At 43.2% G+C, this 22,795-nt stretch overlaps 1 protein-coding gene across 7 annotated transcripts in view; it reads left to right on the top strand.

The window, feature by feature from the left end:
• The window catches only part of SEPTIN6 (septin 6), a 106,352-nt gene that overhangs the window by 45,402 nt on the left and 38,155 nt on the right, over positions 1–22,795 (top strand). For all 7 annotated transcript variants that reach the window (XR_006391197.1, XM_044305277.1, XM_044305274.1 and 4 more), the window contains exons 3-6: positions 13,995–14,190; positions 16,789–16,975; positions 20,678–20,839; positions 21,118–21,214. Coding sequence is in view for 6 of the 7 variants with exons in the window: in XM_044305277.1 (XP_044161212.1) it covers positions 13,995–14,190; positions 16,789–16,975; positions 20,678–20,839; positions 21,118–21,214 (642 nt within the window). In the remaining variant the exon portion in view is untranslated. The remainder of the gene's footprint in view (positions 1–13,994; positions 14,191–16,788; positions 16,976–20,677; positions 20,840–21,117; positions 21,215–22,795) is intronic.

Below are 22,795 nucleotides of genomic sequence, written 5' to 3'. Positions count from 1 at the left end.
ACTAAGGAGTTGCTCTTTAAGAAGCATTTTAAGTTTCTGGAGTGGCCTAGCCAATTGAAAATCTTTGGAGGGAGTTGAAACTCAATATAGCCTAGTGACAGCCCCGAAACCTGAAACATCTGGAGATGATCTGTGTGGAGGATTGGGCCAAAATCCCTGTTGCAGTGTGTGCAAAGTTGGTCAAGAACTACAGGAAAAGTCTGACCTCTGTTATTGCAAACAAAGGTTTCTGTACCAAATGATAAGTTCTGTTTTTCTAATGTATCCAGTACTTAAAATGCTAATTAATTATTTAAAAAATCATACAATGTGATTTTTCTGGATTTTCTCTCTAGCAGTTGAAGTGTACCTACGATAAAATTTACAGACCTCTCCATTCTTTGAAGGTGGGAAAACTTGAAAAATTGCCAATGTATCAGATACTTATTTTCTCTACTGTATGTAACACATTTCTAGTTTTTGGGGAAGTCTGCTAGATTTTATAGTCCTGACAATGGAACGTTTTGTTTTTACGGTTTGCATAACCTCCGCACTGCTCTTCTCCATTTGCCGCACGTGTTCCACTTTGTGAGCTGGTAATATTCTTCAGGGAACTGGGGTGACTAAATATAGTTTTGTTATTTTGATAGTTTGGTGTTCCAGAATTTTTCTGCTGCCATTAACCTGTTTTACATGTTGTAAAATGCGTCTTTACTTCTGAGAGGAAATGTGTTCTTTCCATCCGCTACTTTGGTAATACTGATGTAATTATGTGATTAGTTTTGTGTTAGCAACATGCCTGTATACAGAAGACCATTCATCCTCGCTAATAGTCATGTTTACTGTGACATGGTCACGGCTTCAGGTTTAACCTTTTCAGCCCCGAGTACTCTCCATTTTTGCGTTTCTGTTTTTTGCTCCTTGCCTACCCAGATCCATAACTTATTATTTTTCTGTTCACATAGCTGTATGAGGACTTGTTTTTTGAAGGACAAGTTGTACTTTCAAATAGCACAATTTAATACTGCATAAAATGTGGTTGGCAGCTGGAATTTTTTTTCAATTTTTTTTAATTTTGGTGAAAAAGATAATATAATAAAAAATAATAAAAAATAAATAAAATATATATATATATATATATATATATATATATATATATATAATTTTTCACTTTTGTTAATGTTTTTCTTTATTTACTATAAAATACATTTTATGTGCACATTGAATAGAAATCCAAAACATTTAATCAGCAACAATAAAATATTTAAATTCCACTAATTTACACTCACCTAAAGAATTATTAGGAACACCATACTAATAAGGTGTTGGACCCCCTTTTGCCTTCAGAACTGCCTTAATTCTACGTGGCATTGATTGAACAAGGTGCTGATAGCATTCTTTAGAAATGTTGGCCCATATTGATAGGATAGCATCTTGCAGTTGATGGAGATTTGAGGGCTGTACATCCAGGGCACGAAGCTCCCGTTCCACCACATCCCAAAGATGCTCTATTGGGTTGAGATCTGGTGACTGTGGGGGCCATTTTAGTACAGTGAACTCATTGTCATGTTCAAGAAACCAATTTGAAATGATTCGAGCTTTGTGACATGGTGCATTATCCTGCTGGAAGTAGCCATCAGAGGATGGGTACATTGTGGTCATGAAGGGATGGACATTGTCAGAAACAATGCTCAGGTAGCCCGTGGCATTTAAACGATGGCCAATTGGCACTAAGGGGCCTAAAGTGTGCCCAGAAAACATCCCCCACACCATTACACCACCACCACCGGCCTGCACAGTGGTAACAAGGCATGATGGATACATGTTCTCATTCTGTTTACGCCTAATTCGGACTCTACTATTTGAATGTCTCAACAGAAATCGAGACTCATCAGACCAGGCAACATTTTTTCAGTCTTCAACAGTCCAATTTTGGTGAGCTCGTGCAAATTGTAGCCTCTTTTTCCTATTTGTAGTGGAGATGAGTGGTACCCGGTGGGATCTTCTGCTGTTGTAGCCCATCCGCCTCAAGGTTGTACGTGTTGTGGCTTCACAAATGCTTTGCTGCATACCTCGGTTGTAATGAGTGGTTATTTCGGGCAACATTGCCCTTCTATCAGCTTGAATCAGTCAGCCCATTCTCCTCTGACCTCTAGCATCAACAAGGCATTTTCGCCCACAGGACTGCCGCATACTGGATGTTTTCCCCTTTTCACACCATTCTTTGTAAGGGCTCCTTCACACTTGCGGCAGGACGGATCCGGCAGGCTGGTCTCCCTGTCGGATCCATCCTTCCGCTGTTTCGCCGGACCGCCGCACCGTCCCGATTGACTATAATGGGGACAAGGGCTGAGCTCCAGCGCAGCACGGCGGTGCACGGCGAAAGCCGCCGGACTAAAAAGTCGGACATGCAGGTCCGGCGGCTCGGCAAAACAGCGGAAGGACGGATCCGACAGGGAGACCAGCCTGCCGGATCCGTCCTGCCGCAAGTGTGAAGGAGCCCTTAACCCTAGAAATGGTTGTGCGTGAAAATCCCAGTAACTGAGCAGATTGTGAAATACTCAGACCGGCCCGTCTGGCACCAACAACCATGCCACGCTCAAAATTACTTAAATCACCTTTCTTTCCCATTCTGACATTCAGTTTGGAGTTCAGGAGATTGTCTTGACCAGGACCACAACCCTACATGCATCGAAGCAACTGCCATGTGATTGGTTGACTAGATAATCGCATTAATGAGAAAAAGAACAGGTGTTCCTAATAATTCTTTAGGTGAGTGTATATGTACTCCCAAATTGTGCTAAAATATAATACAATTACTACTGCATAATATTAAGGTCTTATAAAGCAACATCAATAAAAAAAAATTATAGCTACTGAAATGCAGCGAGGCAAAAAACTAATTTGGTGGCTTTTTCATGCCTGGTCATTAAGGGATTAAATGACTGGTTAACATTTTTATTTTAACCCCTCGAAAACAAGTGCCATACATTTTATTTTAACCCATTGAAAACCAGTGTCATACATGTACAGTGGAAGTCGTCTCTTTAAAGATGGCGCCCACTCCAAAGCAAGAGCCAAAACCCCTCAGATTACATAGCCAAATGTGACCACAGCAACTGAGCACTGAAAACCCGGGAGACCTTGCAGCGATCAGGGGTGCCTTTTTATTCCTGGCGGCAGCCATGGCCCCCTGAAGGATCTTAGGCTGCAACAGCTATGTTCTGATGGAGAAAAAAAAAATATTTTTTACCAAAATTTTAAAAATAACAATAAGAAATTCCAGCTGCCTACCACATTGTATGCAGTAATAAATTGTGCTATTAGAAAGTACAACTTGTCCCTCAAAAAACAAGTCCTCATACAGCTATGTGAACAGAAAAATAATAAGTTATGGATCTAGGGAGGCAAGGAGTAAAAAAACAAACACGAGAATGGAGAGTCCTGAAAAGGTTAAACCTGAAGCAGTGTGTGTATATGTGTATGTATATATGTATATATATATATATATATATATATATATATATATATATATATATATATACAGACGTGGACAAAATTGTTGGTACCCTTTGGTCAATGAAAGAAAAAGTCACAATGGTCACAGAAATAACTTTAATCTGACAAAAGTAATAATAAATTAAAATTCTATAAATGTTAACCAATGAAAGTCAGACATTGTTTTTCAACCATGCTTCAACAGAATTATGTAAAAAAATAAACTCATGAAACAGGCATGGACAAAAATGATGGTACCCCTAACTTAATATTTTGTTGCGCAACCTTTTGAGGCAATCACTGCAATCAAACGCTTCCTGTAACTGTCAATGAGACATCTGCACCTCTCAGCAGGTATTTTGGCCCACTCCTCATGAGCAAACTGCTCCAGTTGTGTCCGGTTTGAAGGGTGCCTTTTCCAGACTGCATGTTTCAGCTCCTTCCAAAGATGCTCAATAGGATTGAGGTCAGGGCTCATAGAAGGCCACTTTAGAATAGTCCAATTTTTTCCTCTTAGCCATTCTTGGGTGTTTTTAGCGGTGTGTTTTGGGTCATTGTCCTGTTGCAAGACCCATGACCTGCGACTGAGACCAAGCTTTCTGACACTGGCTAGTACATTTCTCTCTAGAATTCCTTGATAGTCTTGAGATTTCATTGTACCCTGCACAGATTCAAGACACCCTGTGCCAGACGCAGCAAAGCAGCCCCAGAACATAACAGAGCCTCCTCCATGTTTCACAGTAGGGACAGTGTTCTTTTCTTGATATGCTTCATTTTTTCGTCTGTGAACATACAGCTGATGTGCCTTGGCAAAAACTTCGATTTTTGTCTCATCTGTCCACAGGACATTCTCCCAGAAGCTTTGTGGCTTGTCAACATGTAGTTTGGCATATTCCAGTCTTGCTTTTTTATGATTCGTTTTCAACAATGGTGTCCTCCTTGGTCGTCTCCCATGTAGTCCACTTTGGCTCAAACAACGACGGATGGTGCGATCTGACACTGATGTTCCTTGAGCATGAAGTTCACCTTGAATCTCTTTAGAAGTCTTTCTAGGCTCTTTTGTTACCATTCGGATTATCCGTCTCTTAGATTTGTCATCAATTTTCCTCCTGCGGCCACGTCCAGGGAGGTTGGCTACAGTCCCATGGATCTTAAACTTATGAATAATATGTGCAACTGTACTCACAGGAACATCTAGTTGCTTGGAGATGGTCTTATAGCCTTTACCTTTAACATGCTTGTCTATAATTTTCTTTCTGATCTCTTGAGACAGCTCTTTCCTTTGCTTCCTCTGGTCCATGTCGAGTGTGGTACACACCATATCACCAAACAACACAGTGATTACCTGGAGCCATATATATAGGCCCAATGGCTGATTACAAGGTTGTAGACACCTGTGATGCTAATTAGTGGACACACCTTGAATTAACATGTCCCTTTGGTCACATTATGTTCTGTGTTTTCTAGGGGTACCATCATTTTTGTCCATGCCTGTTTCATGAGTTTATTTTTTTACATAATTCTGTTGAAGCATGGTTGAAAAACAATGTCTGACTTTCATTGGTTAACATTTATAGAATTTTAATTTATTATTACTTTTGTCAGATTAAAGTTATTTCTGTGACCATTGTGACTTTTTCTTTCATTGACCAAAGGGTACCAACAATTTTGTCCACGTCTGTATATGTATATATATATATATATATATATATATATATATATATATATATATATATATATATATACAGTATGTGGGCAGGGAAAGCCAGGTGCCTTATGAATATGAGGACTCATCGGCATGTACTCAAGCTGTTCAGCACAAGATTTTAGCAAAATGGCCGCGTCAATAAAAAGTGAGCCAGCATTTTGCTAAGAAGACCTGTCGCTAGTTTATGTTGCCCTTAGGCTACTTTCACACTTACCAGACGGATCCGCTCCGAACGCATTTGTACAGACGGATCCGCTCCTATAATGCAAACGATGGTATCCGTTCAGACTGAACCGTCTGCATTATATTTTACTAAAAAAGTCTAAGTACAATTTGTACTCAGACGGATCCGTCCAGACTTTACACTGAAAGTCAATGGGGGCCGGATCCGTTTGAAAAATGCACCATATTGTGTCACCTTCGAACGGATCCGCCCCCATTGACTTCCATTGTAACTCTGGACGGATCCATTTGCGTCCGCACGGCCAGACGGACACCTGAACGCTGCAAGCAGAGTTTGGGTGTCCGCCTGCTGAGCGGAGCGGAGGACAGACGGTGCCAGACTGATGCATTCTGAGCGGATCCGCATCCACTCAGAATGCATTGGGGCCGCACGGATGCGTTCGGGGCCGCTTGTGAGAGCCTTCAAACGGAACTCGCAAGCGGAGCCCCGAACGCTCGTGTGAAAGTAGCCTTAGTTAGGACACCATGAAACCGGTGATGGATTCCTTATAAAGGGAATCTGTCATCATATGGGCCAACACAAAGTATTGACAGAGACCATGATTCAAATGCTGGGTCACTTTTTGATTTTTCTTTTGGCCCAGTTGTTTTCTTAAAATCACTATTGAGCAGCTCAAGCACGAGCTGAGAGTACAGTCAGTGCAATGCACAAGCTTTGGAGTTATCGGATTCTTCAGCGCTCATCCACCCCTTTCCGCTGATTGGCAGCGTTTTTCCTATACACATTATAGAAAGTAAGCTGTCAATCACGGATGTTGCTAGGGTCACAAAAGATTCTGAGCCCAAGCCCTAATGCATATGTGTTAAATTTTAAAGGGGTTCTCTGGCCAAATCTAAAAAATGGGACCTGAATTTAACCTGTGGAGAGAAGCTGAGGACAGCCATACTTACCCGCAGCAGCAGCATTTGCTGAATCCTCTTTACGGTCACGTGACCGCTCCTTTGGCGTTTTTTTGGTCTTCTGGTCCCTTGCCATCCTCTTCCTCTCTTCTGCAGGAGACTGTGCGTCATCACTGGTGTCACTGCCTCCTGCCAACCTTCCTTGGTCCCGACGCCTTGATTACCAGTGGTAAATTCAGTGTACAGGCTTCTGTATGAAGCCTATACTGACTCATACCCAGTATAATGTAAGCACTGTGGATGTGGCACTGGGGGTTACTGAGGATGGTACTGGGGGGGAATGGCTGTGTCATAAATTACTGTGATACAGTCAGTTCAGGTTGGGAGAGTGCAGTCGGCGTGGGAGATGAGGCCGGAACATAGACCTCGTTCCCCGGGCTGACCGTGGTCGTATCGCACATGATAGGTCAAGATAAACACTGCAGCAGGCAGGACCAAAAAAGATTAGGCCTCATGCACACGACTATATCCGTTTTGTGCTCTGCAAGTTGCAGATCCACTAAATAAGGATACCATTCGTGTGCCATCTGCTTTTTTTTTTGGAGACCCATTGACTTCTCTGGGTTCGAGGTCTGCATTTTGAGGACAAGAATAGGACATGGTCTGTCTTTTGCAGAGCTGACATATGGCTATGGAAAGCACATGATGACATCATGTGTTTTTCATGGGTCTGCAGACCGCAAAATGGATACTTCAGCAGGGAGTATCGCACATAAGAATCTTTGATACATGAACAGGAGACTGTATCACAGATGATAGATTTAGATACAGAGGCACAGCAGACAGTATATGACATGATAAAGCTTAGATACATACCACAGTAGACAGTATCATACAAGATGGTATAAGATACAAAGCTGAACGGGCAGTATCGCATACAACAGGTGCTGTATCATACACTATAGGATTAGATACAGATGTATTTTGATGTGCTTGCTGTTAGGGTTTCACCGGGTATCGACCTATCAATACCCAATCAATACTTTTAGACCCGGGATTCGATACCGGTATTTGCTATTTTCTGATACTAGCGCAGCCTATTATCAGTTAGCATGGCTTGCACCGCTCTCGGCGCGCGCCATGTTATCCTCAGTAGCACAGTGGAGAAGGAGGCAGTCCCTCCCTCCCCACTGTGACGCGGCGCCACTGCCACCAATGAGAATATAAGGAGGCGGGGACACTGCGTCACCAATGAATATATGTCACTACCAGAGCTTTGAGACGTTCTCACAGCTCTGTGTCTCCACCCCGTGATGATGTCACTTAGAGTTTGGAGGTGTTCTCACTGTTCTGTCTCTCCGCCCCTGTGATGAGGTCTTTACTTTTAGCTGTTCCTCCTGCGTTTGATTTCCCTGCCTTTAAATCACCCCTCCTCCTATTGCAGGGCGTGGATTATATTTCTCTTTTCAGTTGTAGCTCTGCCTTGAGTATCTTCACTTCTTAAGCTATTAGTTCTCTGGACCTGTGTTCTGTTGCTGCAAGCACTCCGGATATTGCCAGCGGCCCTTGGATCCGTCTTCTCTGCGGCTGCAGCTCCATCAGCTAAGTGTGCAGACATTGTTGTGTACCTGGTGATTTTCTGACTGGATCTGAGGTGGCCACGGTTCCCTCCATATTCTGAGCAGGGCATCAGTGGCCGTGCCCCTTCCACTATTGTAGGGGTTACAGGGCTCATCAGTCTTAGGCACGCGGGCATGCTTCGTTCCACCACATGGATCCGGGCATGTGCTTTAGCAGCATAGGGAGAGTGTTGAGGGTCTGACAGGGGTCACCCTTTCTCTTCCCTAGTTTGGGTCCGGTCAGTAGCTCTTTTTACTGTGTATGCTCTTGTTACCCTTAAACAGCCGTGACAATATAATACTGGGTTGGGGGAGAGGGGGCGCACTGCGCCACCAATGAATATAATACTGGGTTGGGCTGGAGGGGGCGCACTGCGCCACCAATGAATATAATACTGGGTTGGGGGGAGGGGGCGCACTGCGCCACCAATGAATATAATACTGGGTTGGGGGCGCACTGCGCCACCAATGAAGATAATTAAACCATTAATAGAAATGTAGACTGCAGGTGCCGGCCGTATCAAATACCCCGCACCCAGCCTCGATGACAGGGAGCTGCAATCCCTGTAGATTAACCCCTTGGGCACCCTCAGTCTACATTTGTATTAATGATTTAATTATTTTCATCTCCCAATTCAATATTATATTCTTTGGTGTTGCAGTGCGCCACCCCCACCCCAGTATCATCTTCATTGGTGCAGTGGCCACCGGGTCCCCTCCCCTCCTCCTCAGTATCTTCATTGGTGACAGTGGCAGCTTCCGATCGGAGCCCCAGTTGTGGAATCGCGGGGCTCCGATCAGTTACCATGGCAGCCAGGACACTACTGAAGCCCTGGCTGCCATGGTAAGCTTCCTGCTGCTGTGTGCACAAAGCCCAGGACAGCAGGGAGAGTGTGAGATCCTATTTACCCTATAGAGGACAAGGGTTCTAGCCCCTAAGAGGGCTAATGGTTATTAAATAAAAAGTAAAAATAAAAAACGCCAAACTAAAAAAATTTTTAAAAAATATCTCCTACGCGGTGAACACTGTAACAGAAAAAAAATTAAAACCGTGCGATTTGCCATTTTTTTTTAGTCACCTTGTCCCCACAAAAAATAGTATAGGGTTGTTCTATTTTGGGCTGGATGTTCCATAAAATGCGGAATGCATGCTGCTTTTCTGAGGTTTAATTTTTTTCACATGGTATCGAGTATTGCAATACTTTTTTATGGTTTTGAAATCTAATCAAAATGTTGGTATTGTGACAACCCTACTTGCTGTTTATTGCACTCCTAGATGGTGAGGGAAGAGGCGGTGGACTGTCTCTGATGTGATTTAGACACTGAGTGAGAAAAAGACTAGCAGAAGTCATATGTGGGTGTAGTAAGATGGTGGCAGGAGGTATAGTGGGTGGAGCTCCTGCAGACTGCATAGGGTGGGGGCGGGGTCAGCCTGTGACTTATCACTCTACAGAGCAGCCATGTAAATAGAAAGCTGTGAATGTAAACAGGAAAGCACAGACATGAAAAACAGGTATTGGGGGCATATATACCAGGTGCATGGTGAGGGTGTTAGGAGTACTTACAATTTTTATTTTATTTTTGGGATCGGACAACCTCTTTAACTTTAGCCCCAGTGCTAAAGGCATATATGGATAGACATTACATTCTGCGCTGTCACACATACAGGAGAATAAAGCAGCACAGGCCTCCGCATGATGTTGAGGCATCAGTTTCTCAAACTGTTGTCTGGCGGGGTTCCCAGTCTACCCACACTCTGCTTAGCTTTTCCATATACTTCAGCCACAACTAGTGGAGAAAATTACTTTTATTAAAACTTAATGTTTCCTGCATATTGTTTAAAGACCTTTCCAAGATTGTTTAAAAAAATTAGCAGTGGGTGGTGCAGGGCCTGCGTTATGCCTCATGCAGACGTCCATTTCGGTTTTGGATCAGTGGTAACGCGGACCATGTGCAATCCGTGTTTTCTCCCGTGACAGATCCATGTTGGGTCCGTGTGTCGGTTTTTTGCGGTCCGTGTTGCATCAGTGTTTCACTGACACTGAACAGCTGAAAAATAATTTTCAAAGCATCTTTTCCTAATGATCCGTGAAACACGCATGGCATCCGTGATGGATCCGTGAACACGGACAAAATAGAGCATGCAGCCGTGCTAAAAACACTGAGCCACGGACTGTGCTAAAACACTGATTTCTGAATGCACACATTAAATTGAATGGGGTGCCGTGGAGAACACGTACAGAATGCGTCCGTGAAATTAGGCTTTAGATGGGGGGGAGGGAACAGGGAAATTGCCCAAGGCCACATCCCTAAATGGGGCCCCCTGCTGAGCTGCCCAGACAGAAGTGGAAGAGAGCTGGTGGCCGCACTTGAGAAGAGCACAGCAAGGAGCGCTGGTCCCTGGTCTCCTGCCCACTGTAGCCCGCAGGGTCATTATGCTGTAGTGAGGAGGTGGGTGCTGCATCCATAGCAGGCAGGCCTTGGACCCAGCCCCTTCCTCTCTCACAGGAGGCCCTGCACTGTGAAGATAATGGCCTCCTCTGCTCCTCTGGTTTACTGGTGAGTTCAGAATGTCGCCCTCTAATGACCGGACATATGTACTGCTGGCCCCTCTCCTCTCTCTGTGCTGCAATAAATGACAAGTGCTGCTTGTTGGCAGACATAACCTGATAGGTACAGGAGGAGAGGCAGCCTGCAGAGAATATACAGGACACGCACACTGTAGCTGTTTTTGTTTATTAACTAATTGCTGCCTGGAACACAATGGTCTAAATATAGGTTAATCTATCTCGTATCTATCTACCTATATATCTTGTACAGTGGGATGGGAAAGTTTGGGCAACCTTGTTAATTGTCATGATTTTCCTGTATAAATCGTTGGTTGTTACGATAAAAAATGTTAGTTAAATATATCATATAGGAGACACACACGTGATATTTGAGAAGTGAAATGAAGTTTATTGGATTTACAGAAAGTGTGCTATAATTCTTTAAACAAAATTGGGCATGGAGAGAAACCCCACGGCAGCGCTCCATAGTTCTTCCGTGGGGTTCCTTTCCTCCGTTCTGCAACGCACCTTCTGGATTGCGGATCCATTCAAGTGAATGGGTCCACATCCGTGATATGGTGAGCACACAGTCGGTGCCCACATATTGCAGACGAGCAACGGCTGTCTGCATGAGCCCTTAGGCTGAGTTCACACTTCAGTTATTTCCATCAATTATTGTGAGCCAAAACCAGGTGCGTGTTAACACAGAACAGGAGGAAATCTTTGCCTTATACCTCATCTCTGAGTAGCCTTCACTACTGGTTTGGGCTCACAATAACTGATGGAAATAACTGACCAAACAAGGATGTGAGGGCGATCTGGCTGCGACATCTGTCACCTCCATTGATCGCTAGGGTTGATTCGGCTGATCTGGCTGGCTAGGCGGGTGTCCCCTTCCTCCCTCACCACTCCATGTGCGTCCCTCCCGAAGCTGCGCGCTCGGTCGATGAGGATGGCTGTCACCGGTAGATGAAGCACCGATCTTCGGTCAAGGGTATACGAGTAGCTGCGCTCTCCTGCTAGAACCTCCAAACAAGCTCAAGGTCCCTGACCAAACAACTGAAGTGTGAACTTGGCCTTACCTGATTCCTGACACTGTCTCTCGGCTCTGGTGCTCTCCGACCTCTGCTCAGGTCCCTGGATGTCATCATCCATTTTGATGCTGTTGGCAACCAATCGTGGGCTGCTTGCGTCGTGAATAAATGTGACTGATACAGTACTTCAGAATTTGGGGCCCTGCTTTTAATTTTTCCCAGGACCACGTTTTGTCTAAAACCGGCCCTGGGGTGGTGTAAAGCAAAGGGAAAAAACACACTCCCCTCTCCTATCCCAGCTGGGCCTGCAGTGGCAATGTGCAGTTTATTGTCCATGTGAGAGCTGCACCCATACACTGGCCTCAGCAGTCACATGCCGTTCAGCCTCATGCACACATGAAAGCGGAGGTCATTGATTGTGACCCCCTGCAGGCTTAGTGGTAACCAGAGTGTAAGGGCATTTTTGTTTTTACAAAATGTTAAACAAAATCTTGAAAACCCCTTTGCAAATAGTAGGTATACAAATAAACTGTTATAAAGGAGTAGGAGTCAAGTGTCAGGCTAGGTTCACATCATATTTATGGCCTCCAGTTAACTTATACGTTATGATGTATTCAGGTAGGTTCACACCTCTGTTTAACTGATCTGGCAGAGAACAGCCTGCTGGTGTTCACCGGATCCAACCTACGGTAGCTGGATACTGCCATTCATTGCCAGTCCCCATTGACTATAATTGGATGTGGTGGGGATCCGGACGCTTTCAGGTACTCGTTCTGCTGGACAGTTGATCTTATTGTCCATAGCAAACAAATCAAAATCTTATTATTTTCTGTGCACTTAAGAAATGAAAGCTGAGGTCTGGTTGAGCAAAAAGGCAAATAATAATAAACACCTATGGTATATATTTTAACAACCAACAACATATATTTGAAACAAAAACACAGAAAAAATCCTTAGTTAAAAAATAATATAGACAAAATATAATTAAAAATATTTTATTCATAAAAATTGGCTCAATTATACAATAATTAGTTGAAAGTTCCACAATGATCCAAATCACATATAATAAAATTCATATATAGGTCCACTATAATAAAAAAAAGAAAAAAGTTATATGCCAAGATTATTATATATCCTGTTAGGGTACTTTCACACTTGCATTATTCTTTTCCGGTGTTTAGTTCCGTCCTAGGGGCTCAATACCGGAAAAGAACTGATCAGTTTTATCCTAATGCATTCTGAATGGAGAGCAATCCGTTCGGGATGCATCAGGATGTCTTCTGTTCAGTCATTGTACAGTTTTTGGATGGAGAAAATACTGCAGCATGCAGTGGTATTTTCTCCGTCCAAAATTCCGGAACACTTTCCGGAATGCCGAATCTGGCATTATTTTCCATTGGAATGCATTAAGGCCCCAAGTGTTCCGTAAAAAAACGATCCGGTTTTGCGGTCTGCGCAGGAAAAAGATAAATACCGCATTCGTTTTTCCAAAAAGACAACCAGAGAGACTGATCCGGTATTGCACTGCATTTGTGAGAAGAATCCGGATCCATCTACAAATGATATCCGTTTGCATACAGATTGCCGGATCCGGCAGGCAGTTCCGGTGAGCGTGAAAGAACCTTTTTATATGGTGAGATTTAGCTAGAAATCTGTGCAAAAAAAAAAAAAAAGTATAATTAAATAAAACCTATTGACATGCAAGTGCTAAATTTATGAAAAGTAAGCGATAAGTGGATGTCAGCTATAGTAAAGTGCAAATGCAATATTAAAATTATAGAATACCAACCAGGGCTGGGACATAGTAAGTGGTAATGTGGACTCAAAAACCTCAACGTGTTGTAAATTATATTTGGTCTATATTATTTTTAACTAATGCTTTTAGGTGTCTCCCCCCTGGTTGTGTAAAGTACATTTAAGGCTACTTTCACACCAGCGTTTTTTGCTGGATCCGTCATGGATCAGTAAAAACCGTCTGCATCTGTTATGAACTGATCCGGTTGTATTATCTTTAACATTGCCAAGACGGATCCGTCATGAACTCCATTGAAAGTTAATGGGGGACGGATCAGTTTTTTTATTGTGTCAGAGTTAAACTGATCCGTCCCCATTGACTTGCATTGTGAGTCATGACTGATCCGTCTTGCTCGGCACCACATCACGGACAGAAAAACGCTGCTTGCAACCAAATGGAACGAAATGCATTCTGGTGGCATTCCATTTCGTTCAGTTCAGTTTTGTCCCCATTAACAATAGGGACAAAACGGAAGCGTTTACTCCCCGCTATTGAGATCCTATGACGGATCTAAATAGCGGAAAGTGAAAGTTAGTTTAGAATAATTTCCACCTCTTATTTGCAAGACAATGGTAACAGTATTTTGATTAAAAATATTACTCTTGTTTGTTACCTATTAGATATTTTTTTTCGTGTGCCTTTTATAAAGGTAATTGTCCTTGATGCGCATTTATTTACTATGTTTAGTAGACGTTCGTAAATTAAAGATTTTATGTGCTTTGTTTTTAGGTGAGACGGGTCTTGGCAAATCCACTCTTATGGATACATTATTTAATACAAAGTTTGAAGCGGAACAAACTTTGCATTCACAGCCTGGGGTTCAGCTGAAATCCAGCACCTATGATCTGACAGAAAGTAATGTTCGGCTGAAAATGACCATTGTTAGCTCTGCAGGTTTTGGAGATCAGATTAATAAAGAAGACAGGTAACACTAATTTCATATGTAATGCATGATCAATATGGAAAATTAAACATTATTATTCTAATAACGTGGACAAGCTGCAGTGCAATGATCACAATACTAAAAATGTAGGGGAGACTTATCGTCCCACACCATAAATTTGGTGTTAAAAAGCTGCAACTGGCATTTTTACGCCACCCTCACCCATTTCTGAAAAGGGGACATGGCGATGGCGGTGTGTAGGCGAGGCCAAAGGCCCAGCCACATTTGTCATTTATGCCAGAAACTGACTTAAATGATGACTGAAATCTACAAGCTGCCATTAGACATCAGTCAGGCGCATCGATGCATTAAATTTATGGAAAGGTCATCTAGTTATTAAATATATGCCTGCTCCGGCAGCGCAGGGCCCCTTAAGACTGTCATAGCACAAGCAGGTCTTGTGTTTAAAGTTGTTATCCCATGGCTAATGTAAAAAATTAAAATCAGTCATCATATAGTAAATGACAATCTAATTTCTAAGGCCTCTTTCACACGGGCGTCAGGTTTTTTGCCCAGATAAGATGCGGGTGCATTGCGGGAAAATGCGCGATTTTTCAGCGCGAGTGCAAAACATTGTAATGCGTTTTGCACGCGCATGAGAAAAATCGGCATGTTTGGTACCCAAACCCGAACCCGGACTTCTTCACAGAAGTTCGGGTTTGAGTTAGGTGTTGTGTAGATTGTATTATTTTCCCTTATAACATGGTTATAAGGGAAAATAGCATTCTTAATACAGAATGCATAATAAAATAGGGCTGGAGGGGTTAAAAAAAATGTAACTCACCTTAATCCACTTGATCGCGCAGCCGGCATCTCTTCTGTCGTCTTCTTTGCTGTGCACAGGAATAGGACCTTTGATGACGTCACTGTGCTCATCACATGGTCCAATCACATGGTTCAGGGACCATGTGATTGGATCATGTGATGTTACGTCACCACAGGACCTTAGCCAGCAGCTCAACATTACAGAAGAAGACAGAGATCCGCAACTACGCGATCAAGTGGACTCGGTGAGTTAATGTTTTCTTTTTTTTTTAACCCCTCCATCACTATTTTACTTTGCATTCTGTATTCCGAATGCTATTATTTTCCCTTTATAACCATGTTATAAGGGAAAATAATACAGATCGGGTCCCCAGCCCGATCGTCACCTAGCAACCTATTATGCTTGCGATTTTCACGCTGCCCCATTCACTTCTATGGGGCCTGCGTTGCGTGAAAAACGCAGAATATAGAGCTTGCTGCGATTTTCACGCAACGCACAAGTGATGCGTGAAAATCACAGCTCATGTGCACAGCCCCATAGAAATGAATGGGTCAGGATTCAGTGCGGATGCAATGCGTTCAACTCGCGCATTGCACACGCGCGGAATACTCGCCCATGTGAAAGGGGCCTAACAAAGCTAGAACCAGGCCTGCACCTCACATGGATCCAGAGATCTCCCCATTCACTGCTCTGCTAGATTTATATAAAGCTGGCAGCTCAGGGGAGTGTCTTTTCTGCTGCATCTAAGGCGGCGTGTCTCAGCTCTCCCAATCACAGCTCAGGAGGCAGTTGAAAGATGAAACTGAGCATGTGCGGCCATCTCAGTGAGCCGGACAAAGAAATAAGAAAAAAAAAAAACAGCAGGTGGCGCTATACAGATGCATTATATTTAATAACTCAGTGGCTATGCTACATTTTTTATTAAGCGCAATTACAAAAGAATTCAGATCCAGGTGCTGGTTTAAAAACTGTAGAATATTTTTTTTTTGTGGCGCAACCCCTTTAACTGTTTGTTTAAATTTTATCCCCCCCCCCCCCCCCCCCCCTAAATTTAGTTTTTAACACAGGGGCATAACAAAAAGCATTGGAGAATACTGATTCAACATTGTTTGGCCATTTATTGCATATAGTGTAATTTTATTTTGTAAGATAATATATACAGCACAAGGATTCCTATATTTCCAATAAGTATGGGTTATTTTGATTGATTGAGTTTAACCCCTTCCGCCGCTCCACAGTTAAACTACATTGGTGGTGGCCAATTTGACGTTTTGTCGCTTCACCTACCACAATTTTTTTTAATAAAAAGTGATTAAAAAGTCATACACACCCCAGAATGGTATCAATGAAAAGTACAGATTATACAGCAAAAATATAAGCCCTCACACTGTTCTGTACACATAAAAGTAAAAAAATATGGGAGTTAAATATAGCAGTGCAAAGAAAAAATTAGTTTTTTTCCAAAGTTTTTCATTATTTTCTTCAGTATTAAAATGGAAGAAAAACTATACATTTGTAATATCGTTGTAATCCTACTGACCCAGAGAATAAAAGTAACAGGTCACTTTTGCCACATAGAAAACGGTGTAACAAAAACTAACAAACCCATAAAACAGTGACGGAATGGTGTTTTTTCCTGCTCCCCACCACATTATATGTAACCACTAGAAAGTAAGTATTTTCCTGCCAAAAGGCTTTTTAATGAAAAAAAAAAAAAAGTTATGACTTTGGGAGGGCTGGGAGTAGAAAGTGAAAAACTGGAAAATCCCCCAGTCTTAAAAGGGTAAAGAAATAATTTTTATTTTGTCCTAAAGTTACAAGCCCATCGTTGACTTCATTGACTCCCAGTTTGAGGCATACCTGCAAGAAGAGCTGAAGATTAAAAGAGTTCTTCATAATTACCATGACTCTCGTATACATGCCTGCCTCTACTTTATTGCCCCTACTGGACACTCCTTGAAATCTCTGGACCTGGTGACTATGAAGAAACTGGACAGTAAGGTTGGTAGCTCAAATATCTGAATATTACAATGCACAGCTATACCTTTTTTTCCATGTTTCCTAATGTTTATGTATTAACTAAAGTGCATGGTGCTGACTCTTCCCTGCTCTACTCACCTCTAGTCTATTTTGGTACCAGCTAGTTGGTTGTCCACTGTGGATATGATACGCCTTCAATGTAGATGGTAGCAGGGTAGCGACCCTTCTTAGACCAGTCGGTAATCTGCATTGTGGTCATGTGACCTTCATGTTACTGCCTTGAGTTGTTTAGAGCTTCCTTGGATGTGGTACCGAAAAAGTACCATATACTATCTGCAACTTTGGCCCAGTGAGAGAGAGAGTAGATCTCAATATTGTTTAGTCAGTTCCATGCAGTGGAAAAGGGGTTTGATAGTAAGTTTAAGCCAGTATGTAAGGAACAGGATTACTAATGTAACTCCATTTTAGATGACAAATGTTGAAGTGAGGCAAGTGTTTGATCTGTTTGCAGTGTGTCTGGTTAAAAAAAAAAAAGAATTATTTTTTTTCCTGGTAATTTTTTTTACAAGTTCCGGATCCGCCAGGAACCTAATAGTCTCAGCTAATATCTGATTAGCCAGCTGGAGGACAGAGTACATATACAGTAAGCTAAAAAAATGAAATGCTTGATCTTGTCGTCTCAGATTTTTATAAGTCCCTTTATCCTACTCCTGTTATGAGCCCAATGCTTTCCATGTTTGCTTGTCCTATTTGCATGCTTACTTTACATACTTACTGTGACTAATATCACACCTCGTGCCCGCTTGAAGTCGGCTACGTCGAGCTCACGAGACGCGGTATGGTCACGGGTTACCAAAAACGTGACGTTATGCCCTCCAGAGGAGCACGTAAGGTCAGCTTGGTACAGTTTACGCAGACACCTCCTGTCCACGCGGGCACAGAGAGGCAACAAGCTGAGAGCCTTTTCACTGCCGCAGTGAAAACAGCACTGTCGCAGCCCGGGTATCTTCCACCAGTTTCTCGTTTGATATAAGCCCGGTCCTAACTGGATTATATATGGTGAGAAACCAACCCGCGGTAGCTTATAACTAGGCCAAAACACTGACGTGGGGATTCGTGATCGAGATACAAGATTAAATTATATAGTTATTTGCCGTAAGGGCACACTAGATGTAACACAATATACACAGAGAATATATACAGTGGTCTGAGGTTACAGATACAGGTTATATGGGTACAACAGGGTTAAGCAGAGCAAAAGTCAGTTACCGGGTAAGATGAAAGTTCCTTTCGGTTGTGGTGTGTTCTTTGGTGTAGTCACATGAAGGGCAGTGATCTCAGCTAGTTCCTGGGTCCTTCTAAACACATTACACGATGTGACCCTTCTTCAGAGAAAGACCCGCCCGCTTGCTGGCACAAGCCTTTTAACCTGTAGTCGGCCCCTCCCCTCCTGGCCTTTGGGAGGGGTCCGCCCCCCCTTTTGCTGGACTGGCTGCAAATGACGCACAAAACCCTTTAGGGTTCATAGCTCCAGTCCTGAAGGTCACAGGGAGATGGTTCTGGGACGGATCCGCCTGGGTTCTGGCTACAAGTAGAGTCCAAATATGGTACTGTTAGTTGGTTTCTGTGGGAAGATATGTATATCTCCCTTCCCTGGCATCCCACTATCAATCCAAGAACATGGGCACGTTCCTCGTGGCCATCGGGACACAAATATGTATCCGGTTTGCGCCTGTGATGGCCGGGCGATTCATAATTCTTTATGAAATGTGCTAACATTGATCCTGGGCAAGAGCTGAGACCCCCTGCTGGGGGTTTTCCTGCAGATTTGGTTGCCTCCAAACTGGCTGGTTGAGGTGTGACATTATCCACCTGGGGCCTCCTTGAAGCCTGGACCCTTGGGGCTTTCTCCCTTGCTAGCTGACAACCAGATGGCTGGGGGTGGGAACATATTTTGCATGTACACTCACTGTGTACAAGCTAAAAGGTGAATCAACTGACAATCAGGGCTGCCAGTAAATAATAATCCATTTTCCTCACACTTACCAACACTTCTGTTTGGTAAATTTAGGGCATTTACGCTCCTCCCTCAAGTACACTTAGTGCTTAGGATGTGTGTTACGAAAGCCACACCCATTTTTGGCTCAGGAAAAGCCAAATTTTGGTGAAAGTTCAGGAAAATCACAACAAAATTGGGACGGTTGGCAACTGTATTCTTAACAGTGGTTAACTACAGCTGATGTTTCTGCAGTCATTGGTGAGGAGAACGCGGGGGAGGTGCTTTCCACATGAATGCAGTGGAGACTACCATGAATCCGCGGTACTCTTTATTGGCTATTACCAAAAGCACAGTATTTTTTGTACCTATTGTAATAATGGCTTAGACATATCACAGATCTGCTTCAATTGCAGGAGTAAAGGGATGCTTACGGGTCTCTACTTCCCTGGTCCCTCTTGACACACAGAAAGTGATCATTATGCCAATCACCGATGGTCACCACTGCAGCCATTGATCAGCTGAGTAAGCATTTACTGTGTGTCAAGAGGGACTGGGACGTAGAGAAGAGTAGGTACACAGAAAGCATTAGAAAGGGAGTGGCAGGGAAATATATTTTCTTTTATTCATTTAAAAAAAAAAAAAATTATGCCATTTTGACTATTCAAAAAAATAAATAAAAAATTGCCGGCCAGACGGATGCCAACTATTAAAAGGGTTCTCCTGAAATTATTTAAAATGGCCTGAGCAACCTGTCCTAGAATGTGAGCAGGACTGGTTACCACCACTTCCTGAGCTGCGTAGGGGGCTGAGGGAGCGGGGCCTCACCACACTAGGCTCTGGCTCTTATACTACATATTGGAGAGTTTTCTTGTCGGGCTGCTCAGCCATGATGGAATATCGTAGGCAGGGTTGCATCATTACCCACTTAAAGGGGTTGTCCGGGTTCAGAGCTGAACCCGGACATACCCTTATTTTCACCCCGGCAGCCCCCCTGAGCCTAGCATCGGAGCATCTCATGCTCCGATGCGCTCCAGTGCCCTGCGCTAGATCGCGCAGGGCACGGGCTCTTGTGTTTTCAATAACACACTGCCGGGCGGTAACTTCCGCCCAGCAGTGTGTTCGGTGACGTCACCGGCTCTGAGGGGCGGGCTTTAGCTCTGCCCTAGCCGTTTTACTGGCTAGGGCAGAGCCAAATCCCGCCCATCAGTGCCGGTGACGTCTCCGGGCTGCCTGTCAGCCCCATAGAGAGCCCGGTATGTCACCGGAACTCAGAAAAATGCCTTTGCCCTGTGCAATTTAGCGCAGGGCAAAGGAGAGCATCGGAGCATGAACTGCTCCGATGCTCATGTCAGGGGGGCTGCCGGGGTGAAAATGGAGGGATGTCCAGGTTCAGCTCTGAACCTGGACAACCCCTTTAAGCAGCTCCACAAGTGGTGGCAAACCAGACTGGTTCACATTCTAGGACGGGTCGCTGGCAGACATTTTAAATCATTTCCAGTGAACCTTTTTAAACACATTAAAAACACCAGATGGCACAAGGACCGGGTGCAACTCCCTGAAATATTTTTTGTGGTTGTCTTCATCCATGTCAAACTCTGTAGTCCCAAATTCGACAAATTTGCATTAGGATTATATATCTAGCATTCATGGTTTGAATTGTATCTTTATATATGCTCAGTCCTGTTTGATTTATTGAGATTTTTTTTCTTTTTCCTTTTGTGTAGGTTAATATAATTCCAATTATTGCAAAGTCGGATGCCATTTCTAAGAGTGAGCTGACAAAATTCAAGATAAAAATCACAAGTGAGCTGGTTAGTAATGGCGTGCAGATCTATCAATTCCCAACAGATGACGAAACCGTGGCAGAGATAAATGGAACAATGAATGTACGTATTCTTCAGTTATTAGATTTGTTTTTAAATAGCACTTTACTGCTTTGCGGTCAATTACCTCCCATGCCAATTTCATCTGTAAGGGCAATTATCATATATTATATAAGGTGAATACATAGAGCTTTGTGTACACTTGCCCTGCACTGCATGTGGTTGGAGATTTGATTTTAGCGCCCGAAGTATTGTAGAAGGTAAATTGTAAAATGTGCGATGTGAGAACCCATTTATTAAGCTGGACTTTGGTTAGCTATCCTATATATTTTCTTCTGCAGGCTCACTTACCATTTGCTGTCGTTGGAAGCACAGAGGAAGTCAAAATAGGAAACAAAATGATGAAGGTTCGGCAGTACCCATGGGGAACTGTACAAGGTATGTCCTGATATCTGTGTGTTGGCAGTAATTCTGTTTCCATACAATTTATCATTTAGCTTTATTGTATGCATCAGGGAAGCTCCCGTACCCCTTATCTCGCATCTAATTTATATATATATATATATATATATACACAGTACAGACCAAAAGTTTGGACAAACCTCATTCAAAGAGTTTTCTTTATTTTCATGAAAATTGTAGATTCACACTGAAGGCATCAAAACTATGAATTAACACATGTGGAATTATATACATAACAAAAAAGTTATGGAAAATATGTCATATTCTAGGTTCTTCAAAGTAGCCACCTTTTGCTTTGATTACTGCTTTGCACACCCTTGGCATTCTCTTGATGAGCTTCAAGAGGTACGCACCTGAAATGGTTTTCACTTCACAGGTGTGCCCTGTCAGGTTTAATAAGTGGGATTTCTTGCCTTATAAATGGGGTTGGGACCATCAGTTGCGTTGTGGAGAAGTCAGGATACACAGCTGATAGTCCTACTGAATAGACTGTCAGAATTTGTATTATGGCAAGAAAAAAGCAGCTAAGTAAAGAAAAACGAGTGGCCCTCATTACTTTACGAAATGAAGGTCAGTCAGTTCAAAAAATTGGGAAAACTTTTAAAGTGTCCCTAAGTGCAGTCACATAAACCATCAAGCGAAACTGGTTCACATGCGGACCGCCCCAGCAAAGGAAGACCAAGAGTCACCTCTGCTGCGGAGGATAAGTTCATCCGAGTCACCAGCCTCAGAAATCGCAGGTTAGCAGCAGCTCAGATTAGAGACTAGGTCAATGCCACACAGAGTTCTAGCAGCAGACACATCTCTAGAACAACTGTTAAGAGGAGACTGTGTGAATCAGGCCTTCATGGTAGAATATCTGCTAGGAAACCACTACTAAGGACAGGCAACAAGCAGAAGAGACTTGTTTGGGCTAAAGAACACAAGGAATGGACATTAGACCAGTGGAAATCTGTGCTTTGGTCTGATGAGTCCAAATTTGAGATCTTTGGTTCCAACCACCGTGTCTTTGTGCGACGCAGAAAAGGTGAACGGATGGACTCTACATGCCTGGTTCCCACCGTGAAGCATGGAGGAGGAGGTGTGATGGTGTGGGGGTTCTTTGCTGGTGACACTGTTGGGGATTTATTCAAAATTGAAGGCATACTGAACCAGCATGGCTACCACAGCATCTTGCAGCAGCATGCTATTCCATCCGGTTTGCGTTTAGTTGGACCATCATTTATTTTTCAACAGGACAGGCTGTGTAAGGGCTATTTGACCATGAAAGAGAGTGATGGGGTGCTGCGCCAGATGACCTGGCCTCTACAGTCACCAGACCTGAACCCAATCAAGATGGTTTGGGGTGAGCTGGACTGCAGAGTGAAGGCAAAAGGGCCAACATCCTTCAAGACTGTTGGAAGACCATTTCAGGAGACTACCTCTTGAAGCTCATCAAAAGAATGCCAAGAGTGTGCAAAGCAGTAATCAAAGCAAAAGGTAGCTACTTTGAAGAACCTAGAATATGACATATTTTCAGTTTTTTCACACTTTTTTGTCATGTATATAATTCCACAT

The sequence above is a fragment of the Bufo gargarizans genome, chromosome 9 (assembly GCF_014858855.1).
Source record: "Bufo gargarizans isolate SCDJY-AF-19 chromosome 9, ASM1485885v1, whole genome shotgun sequence".
NCBI lineage: Eukaryota > Metazoa > Chordata > Amphibia > Anura > Bufonidae > Bufo > Bufo gargarizans.
Note: the sequence above shows the minus strand (reverse complement) of the source record. Positions and strands in the feature narration are given on the sequence as shown.